This window comes from Salmo salar, chromosome ssa11 (genome assembly GCF_905237065.1).
Source record: "Salmo salar chromosome ssa11, Ssal_v3.1, whole genome shotgun sequence".
NCBI lineage: Eukaryota > Metazoa > Chordata > Actinopteri > Salmoniformes > Salmonidae > Salmo > Salmo salar.
The window spans coordinates 11,376,590-11,385,483 of record NC_059452.1 but is presented as its reverse complement, the minus strand read 5'-3'; the positions used below and the strand labels follow the sequence as shown (position 1 = coordinate 11,385,483).

Sequence of the window (8,894 nt, the reverse complement as noted above, 5' to 3'; positions counted from 1 at the left end):
AGCAGACATCAAAATCCACAAAGAAATGGTTAATTGACCACAAAATCAACATTTTGCAATGGCCATTTCAGTCTCCCAATTAAAAACCTGTGGCTGTCCATTCCATAAGCGCAGAAGAAGGGTATCAAGGATATGGACAGATTCTGTATAGAGGACTGGTCTAAGATCCCTTCCAATGTGTTCTCCAATCTCATTAAGCATTTTAGAAAACACCTCAGTGCCATTATCTTCGCATGGTGAGGTATTTAAAGGTAAAACAAAATCTCTTTCCCTGAGCAACTGTATTAGTATAGAAAATACATAAAAAATACTAAATACAATTTTCCACAATAAATGTGCATACAATATAGCTCAGTATTTGTATTATTTATTTTATGGAATGTTTTTGGCTTATCTATGGAAGCCCTGAAGCAACATTGTTATTTTTTTAATTACTTAGTCATTCAAACGAGATAGTAAGTCATTCGAGATACTAAGTTCATCCTTCCGAGGGTCGCATGTTCAATCCCAGTGGAAGACACTTGTTTGATATGTTTTTGTTTTAACCCTATCCCAAACGTATCTCTTACTTTAGCCATTCAGAATGAATGCCTAAACTTAAGTGTAGTTTTGTTTTGTTGCCCTATCCAAAACGTAAACCTTAACTTAAGCATTGAGAATTAACGAAAGATGATGCTGAGCAACTCCAAAACGTTTGGAGAAAAGTGGATAAACATCAGAATCTGAAGTCAAATTGGTCAAATGTGAGATCTTGTTTCCCCACTTACAGGCCCTATCAAAGAACTGTCAATGAATAAACATATCAGTGGATGGCATCAGTAAATGAATGGTTGCAGCAAAGGACAAACACAACTGGCCCTGCATAACAAAATGAGGCCTAATTAGACAATAACAATTAAGTCGTTCAAATTAGATACTAACTTATTTGAACAAAATACCAAGGGTGCCAATAATTTCGGATCTGACTGTAGGTTTTAAAACCAGTCAGTGCATCAACTGCCAAATACATTCTTCCTAATTATAAGATATGTGACATGATGACATATTGATATTGGTACTTCCTGATGCACAATGACGGACATAGATAATTCAAGTAGGAACTGTGCAAAACTCTCTTATTCCAACCATCTTAGCTGCTGAAGAAAGCCAAACCCATTCAGTAATATTTATAAAAATATATTTCACAAAGTAGGAAACAATACAGGGTATCTTAGATTACATTACAGGGAGTAAATAATTAAACATACACATTTATAAGCGTTAAAGCACAGTAGAAAATATGATCTGCATGTAAGACTATTTCATATATATTATTAAGTCTACTGAGAACTGCCATATACCGTATCAGTACAAATTGAGTATGCACGCAGCTGTAGTGCCATTTTAGATTCTCATGTGCAAGAGCTAACGTGCATAGACAAAACCTACCACCTCAATGAAAGCTACGGATATTATCAGTAACTCTATGTACATGTATTTTTTGTATAATATCATACAGTGTAGCACAATATGCAAGAGTCTGTATTTAATTTTTGTGGGTTTTGTTACCAGTGGTTCCTAAATAAAATTGAGGGGTCGAATATTCACATCAATTAAATTATCCCAGCTATTGTGCTTATATGGTCACTGGTCACTCTGTATACAGAATAATGATAAACAGTATACATTAATTGTATGTGTAAAAGTTCCCTTTCCATCCAATGTTTTATTATACAGTAATTCCTGTTCTCTGTATACTATATTAACAGCAATATCCAAACAACAAGTTCAGCTGTGATGAAATAGCTTCAGCGGTGGAAAGAACAGTTGAGAAAAGGGATCATTCTAAACTCTTACTCACTTATAACCTGTAGCACAGAAACAAACGCAAATAAGAACAGATATATAAAAAACAAATCATACAACGATAATGAGGAATCAACACGATCATTTTCAAAAAACATGTGAATACAATTGTATTTAATGCTTGCTTCTGTAAAAAGAAGGCCTCAAAGTTTCTACATTTCTCTTTTTTTGTCTTTCGCTTTAGTCTTTTATAGGCTAATAATATTTGCAAACCACACTTGGAGCGTGTAAATACAAATAGTTGTATAAAGCAAGCCGTCTGGCTCAGACAGTTTATAAATGTGGCCACCTGGTATCAAATGATATCTAAACAAATTAATTTTGAAGCCAATATTGTAGTGGTTCTCATTTTGCTTTTTCAAATAATACATACATTCAACATTGTAATGTCAATCAAATATTGCTTTTTCTTTTAGTTTCCTATTTTATCTTTGATTAGCTGGGTGGTGGGTAGAGATCTGAGATGAGGGCCACTCAGTAGTACCATTGTTCTGTGGTTGAATCTCCACGTTGTCCAAGAAGGCTGTAGCTCACACAATCCCTCTCTCTTCTTTCATCAGGCAACTACCAAGAATCCAGGTCTTTATGTTTCTGGCAGTCACAGCAAATGACAAATACCCCAAATACTGCTAGACACTCCACGACGGAATCTAAGTTACACTCCACAAGAATCATAGACCTCCTAATATAGACATTGTTAAGTTTGGCTCAACAATACAAAGCGCTTAATGTGATAGATGATGAACGCTATACTTCAATCTAAGAGTACGAAAGGTGGCCCCCTTTTTTAAACAGCTGTTTCTAAAAGCCGGCAAACCCTAGCATAATACACAAGTATGTGGACAAAATCAAAGGGTCTCTGCTGATCAAAGGTCAAGTCTCCTTATCACTTTCACCCACTGAGTAGAGCTCCCCAAGTCTTCTGAAACGCGGACCCCACTCTCTGAGGTAGTCATAGTTCTGGTCTGAGTCTGAGGACGCAGTCTCGAGGGAGCTCAGAGACCCAGCAATGGAGCCCCGGCCCTCATAGCCATAGATCTGAATGGAGTCGTAGGGAGGGGCTGTGGGGTCGTTGTCTGCCTCGTGGAGTCTGACATTGATGAACTCATCCACGTCCACACCGTTAGGGCCACCACTCTGCCTTGGCATGAACTGCAGGTCTGGCTTGATATCCTTGCGGGGCAGATAGCCATTGATTCCATCAGGGTTCTGCAGTGTGGCAATGTCAAAGGCCTCGGTGTCTTCTTCTCCACCCCCCTCATCATCATAGCGGATGATGTTCTCCCTCACATCTTCATCATCTTTGATTATAAGTGGCTTGTTCTTGTGTCTTCTCAGTGTCACAAACAGCACCACTATAACTGCCGAACAAGAGGACATGTCAAAGTCACATGCTCACAAAGACAATGTTTGTAGAAGTCTACCAATGTTGCGTGTCTGTATTTTTCAGATGTAATCAAATGGCATTAAGTATCAGTATTATCTTACCTAAAAGTAGAATTATGCAAGCCAGAATGGCAATCAAAGCTCCCATGCTGAGGCCAATGGGTAGGACATAGGCCTCCACGTTGCATGACTGGACTATTCCCTCCCTGCTGCATCCACACACCCGGATGGTCAACGTGTTAGTGCTGCTCATTGGAGGATTTCCATTGTCAGTCACAATTATGGGAAGGAAATACATCTCCTGTTTCTGGCGCCGGAAGGTGTCATGCTTGGCTAAAACACTGATGGAGTTGTCTGTGGGGAGAGAAAGCAGTTGTAAAAAAAAAAACATCTAGCAAATTAGCTTCCGTTGAGTAAGAGCATGTTTTTTTGTAGTGACAAACCAAAATGTTTTGCAATCCAGTAACATTTTTAAATTTGGGCAATTCCAAATGAGGGTGAGGTTATGACACTAGAAAAACAGCAGTTGCATTGGCCTGCCATTTGTTTTGTGGTCTCACGTGTATACTCTGCTGATGGCTTTCAGTCACTTTCCTCCTCATCATATTCTAATAGCAGAACTCTGTAAGAGATTGAATCCTATTTTGTCATACCCTTACTAAGATGTGGAAATGAAGAGACGTGAGTGCCACACTGACTTAGATGATGATACAAGGCAACTCCGAGAGGTGCCAGGGGCTCTTTGATGACACTTCTGTGAGCTCTGTGTTCATTATCTAGCTAATAATATCCACTCACCCACATATTGTCAAACACTTTTATTCCTGTAAGAGTCTACTCAAGTTGGTGTAACGGAAAATATGTTGTTGATAGTTTCGCCCTTACAGAAAAGCCAAATGATTTCACGTGAAGTTTCACATTTGAAATCATGTGAAAACGTGCTTTTGGAACACATTTTACACGTGATCACATTTCAACATGTGTAGTTTCATATTATCACATGTGGCTTTACATGTTGCCGAATGTTATCACATTAACTTCACATGAGATCACGTGATCACATGAAAAAGTGTTTTTGGAACACTTCACGTGTTCACATGTGAAATTAATGTGCTTTTTCCATGAGGGCAGTTCAATTGTCTACCCTCTGTCTGAGCATGCGTGACAGAGAGACGTGAAACATTAGCAATAAAGCCTGAAGGAAACATGTTGTCCATCACATTGTAGCAACTTCATAACAAAAGTGTCTCCATCATAAAAATGTATACAAAAAGTCCAGTATACAGTATGTCAGTATACGCTGAGTATACAAAACATTAAGAACACCTTCATAATATTGCGTTGCACCCCATTTTACCCTCAGAACAGCCTCAATTTATCGGGGCATGGACTACAAGGTGTCGAAAGCATTCCACATGAACATGCTGGCCCATGTTGACTCCAAAGCTTCCTACAGTCGTGTTGGTTAGATGTCCTTTGGGTGGTGGACCATTCTTGATACACACGGGAAACTGTTGAGCATGAAAAACCCAGCAGTGTGACAATTCATTCAGTTGTACAACTGACTAGGTATCCCTCTCCCCTTTCCCTTTCCTTTATTGACCCACTCAAACCGATGCATCTGGTACCCACTAACATACCCCGTTCAAAGACACTTCAATCTTTTGTCTTGCCCATTCACCCTCTGAATAGCACACATACACAATCCATGTCTCAATTGTCTCAAGGCTTTAAAAAATCCTTCTTTAACCTGTCTCCTCCCCTTCATCTACACTGATTGAAGTGGATTTAACAGGTGACATCAATAAGGGATCATAGCTTTCACCTGGATTCACCTGTTTTGTTCAATCAGTGTATGTCTCTGTTGGTAGAGCATGGCACTTGCAACGGCAGGATTGTGGGTTCGATTCCCACGGGAGACCACTACTGTAAGTTGCTTTGGATAAGAGCGCCTGGTAAAATGCTGGTTCCTATCCTGTCAATCTTAAGTGCACAGCAGTATCACATTTATCACAATAGATACCTGCACTTTTCTCTGAGGTATTTTAACTTAAGACTATGAGGTTAAAGCCTAAACAGCTTGTGTGCAGTAGGATATTCTAGCTGGCTAACCCTGTTCCCTGGCCCTGGCTAACCCTATCCTCTCCACAGCACATATCCTCTCCACAGCACATTCACTGCAATTAGAGTCATCATCACAAACAAACCAGCACACAAGTTCAAAGGGTCTGCTACTCTTCACTGGAGTGGCTTTGCCTGCTCTGTGCAGGTGGAAATAGTTATACAAGTGCTGTGCCTATATTTCTCTCATGTAGAACACTGACACTTCACAACAGCTAGATGTAGACATTTGTATTTTTTTTGTATTTATTTATTATTATTTATTTTTATTCAATATCTGAAACATACAATATATTTGCAGTGAAGCCGCTCAACAACTACATCATACCAGTCATCCAACAGACTCCCATTCAGAGCGACACACAGAAGCATCCAGGGTCAATGCCCTGCTCAAGGGCACGTTGACAGATCTCCCACCAGGCCAAAAAACGTGAAGCCGAACCCTCCAAGATCCCCCCCACAGTTCCCCAATAGCTGTCCCTCAACCATTCGAGACCCCTCCCACAGTCCCCCCCATGAAGAAAAATAAAATGAATTCCATTCCCCACCCCCAAGAACCCCCCCAATGCACCAACAACCAAGAGAACGAACTAAAGAGAAAAAAGAAAAAGACAGAAGAAAACAGCAAACAATGCCATTTTTTTTTTTTTAACAATTTTTTTTTTTTAAAAGGACATCAAGGACAACTAAAATCATAACAGCAATGCCAACTGTATATGTTTGTGTGCATGTCTGGCACTATTACATGTATGTGTGTGTTCTTGTATGCGTTTATTTGAATGAGAGTGTGTGTATATGCATGTGTACAAACACCTGCATGGCATCAGCTTCAGGCAAACCGGCATTAGTTGTAAAAACACTGCACCTAAGTGTCATTCAAACATACTTTTTATTATGTTTTATTTGTACTTTGTTTTTGTACTTTTATCTTTGCCCATCATTCTATCTCCCGCACAGCAACTCCACTCCCACTTGTCTCCAATTCCACATCCCAACCCTCAGCTTCCCTCAGCCCATCTCATCTATCTCAGCTGGCCACCCACTTCGGGTTTCTACGCAACACATATCTTTCAACTATGCTGTGATGTTTAACGTACAATTTCAATCTATCTAATCGAACAGAATCCACAGATTACAAGTTGAAGATAAATCATTTTACTAAGAGTATTAGTATATTAGTAATTGACTGACCCGGTCTCTCCAGATCTCCTAACAGTACTATTTCTCGGGTCAATTTTAGATCAATGCTATGCATTTTCAGCCATTCCTGAGACCAGAAACAGGCTACCTGAGGGCAATACCAAAATAAATGGTCAATTGATTCTGTATCCTCACAACAAAATCTGCAGAGCTTCGATGATTTTATGCCCCAAATATTCAACATTTTGTTGGTGGCAAGAATTCTATATAATAATTTTAGCTGAAAAGCACAAAGTCTTGAATCTTGCTTACCATGGAATCGGTACATCAAAAATCTCTTCCCAACTATTTTGCAATCTGTATGGCACAGATGTCAACATCCTGGTCCTCAAATTAAACTTGTATACTTTCCTATTTATGCTATTTTTATTCATCCACCAGTTTTGATCCTTTATATTGGGCAGACAGACCAGTTCCCTACCTCCTCCCGCTGCCACCTGCCTCCTCCATTTTTGGGGTAATGCTGTAATCAATTGGTTGTACTCTTGGATTGAGCAGACCTTCCCATACAATTATGATAACTCCATGAAGAACATAACTCTACCATTCCAATTTACAATATCATTTAAGAACAAAATACCCTTTTCAAACATCTTTCCCATAAATACAGGTATTTTATCAACCAGCACATTTGAGTTCAGCCATAATATTTGTTGTAATATTTGTTCTATCTTTTCAGGGGGATGAAATTGAAATTGTAGCCAGCTCTGTAATGCTTGAAAAGTATCATTTTCAATTAATCGAAAATGAGACATGGCAATCTGCACTAAGGCAAAAAGGTCATTTTGAAACAATGGATGAGCTTTTCTTAGTAATCTACTTGAGAGCCATTTAAGGTCAAGTAAAACTTTTGAATGTAGACATTAACAAGAAGAGTGATTTCTTACACTATAAATCTTGGCTGAGAAAATGTGATTAAAATGTAAAAACCTGTCTACTGTTATGGATAAGTATATATGTGTATTAGTTTGTAGCAGTTGAATTAATATCTTAATGATATCTACATGTGAAAATATTGCTTCAATATTGCCTGTGGTTTCTTCTTTATAAATTCCTCTAGATTCAGCAACTTTTCCTATTTGTCTCTTAATTCACCTGTTTCCATGGTGGCAGGTTTCCATTTAGATAAAGAGGCTGGTGCATTTAATGTCCTGATTCTATATTTTCCTTTTACTAACAACTAGACACAGCAGTTCCTCTTGCCTGCAGCCTTCACATCAAAACAGTTGGACAGAACCAGATGAAGATTCTTCGCCCCAAGCTCTTTGAAAACATTACGCAACAACATCAGGATGAGCGTGGGCTCTTCAGTGAGAGTAATGGAAAAGAGCAGGGGGGGGGGGGGGAAGCCTGCTAAACCAATCACCGTATTTAGCAAACAAATGTAGTGCCATCTGCCATGCAGCAACAGCTCTCAGGAAGTCACCCTACAATGAGCTGCAAGACTACCCGCAGACGATTTGGATTCAACTAATTTACTTTCTTTCAAAATGCACTGGGGAGTAAAGAGTAGCTGATGACCAGGCTATTGCCCATCTGCTAACCACTGGGTACGGTAATCCAACCAGATTGAATCTTCAATTGGACTAATATGCTGCAGGATATAAGACATTTTTTGTCATTCTCTGTCACAGGTTCTGTCCTTACCTCCATTGTTTTTTATCGTGAAATTAGGATTGTTTAACATCTCTGGGATGAGGCGGTATTCAAAGTAGTGTCCCTGTATTGGGTCATCCTTGTCGACAGCACTGACTGTCTGTATCACCTGTGGAAACACAGACAGAAAGAGAGGAGCCCAATACCATTAGAGAGATAGGTCATCCATTACTTTTTTTTGCCATCACAAAAAGCCTGACCGTGACATTGGCTCAGAGAAAATGAAAAATATCCTCCATTCATTCCAGGAATTTGAGATTGTTATCAATGTGGTGCTGTCTCACCTGGCACAGTTTTGGTTTCTGGGTTCATCTATTTACCTGCCATCATAGTTCTTATCAAGCTGTATGTCTGTGATTGATTAGAAATGAGAATTCAGCTATCTCGGTCATTGGTCTTTTTTTTTATTGTAGTCGTCTGAATGAATAGGATTGATGTGAAGGAGAATGCAAAGCACTTGTCCAGAATTTTGGCTAGAGATCCATTGTGCCATCTGGAGGAGGACATGAAAGACAACTCTGAATTATGATTCACTCTGATCAATTCTGACTGCTCTCATTTTCCCTCGGTCTCTATGTGTTGTGTCAGGGGAGGAGTGTCTCAGAGAAAGGCCACACTCCTGCCTCTGTACTTTCCCAGTGAAATAAATAGGCTATAATTCACCATGGCTGATCATTACGGAGGAG

General features: G+C 39.4%; 1 protein-coding gene across 2 annotated transcripts in view; it reads right to left on the bottom strand.

Moving 5' to 3' along the window:
- Positions 1-1,160: 1,160 nt before the first annotated feature.
- cdh8 (cadherin 8) overlaps positions 1,161-8,894 on the bottom strand; it is a 99,016-nt gene continuing 91,282 nt past the window's right edge. Inside the window, exons 10-12 of one of the 2 annotated variants that reach the window (XM_014126500.2) lie at positions 8,200-8,317; positions 3,334-3,585; positions 1,161-3,200 (exon numbers count right to left, since the gene is read on the bottom strand). In XM_014126500.2, coding sequence (XP_013981975.1) covers positions 2,719-3,200; positions 3,334-3,585; positions 8,200-8,317 — 852 coding nt within the window. In that variant the 3' untranslated portion in view covers positions 1,161-2,718. Of the gene's footprint in view, positions 3,207-3,333; positions 3,586-8,199; positions 8,318-8,894 lie in introns of both variants that reach the window. The other variant, XM_014126498.2, reaches the window with a different exon arrangement.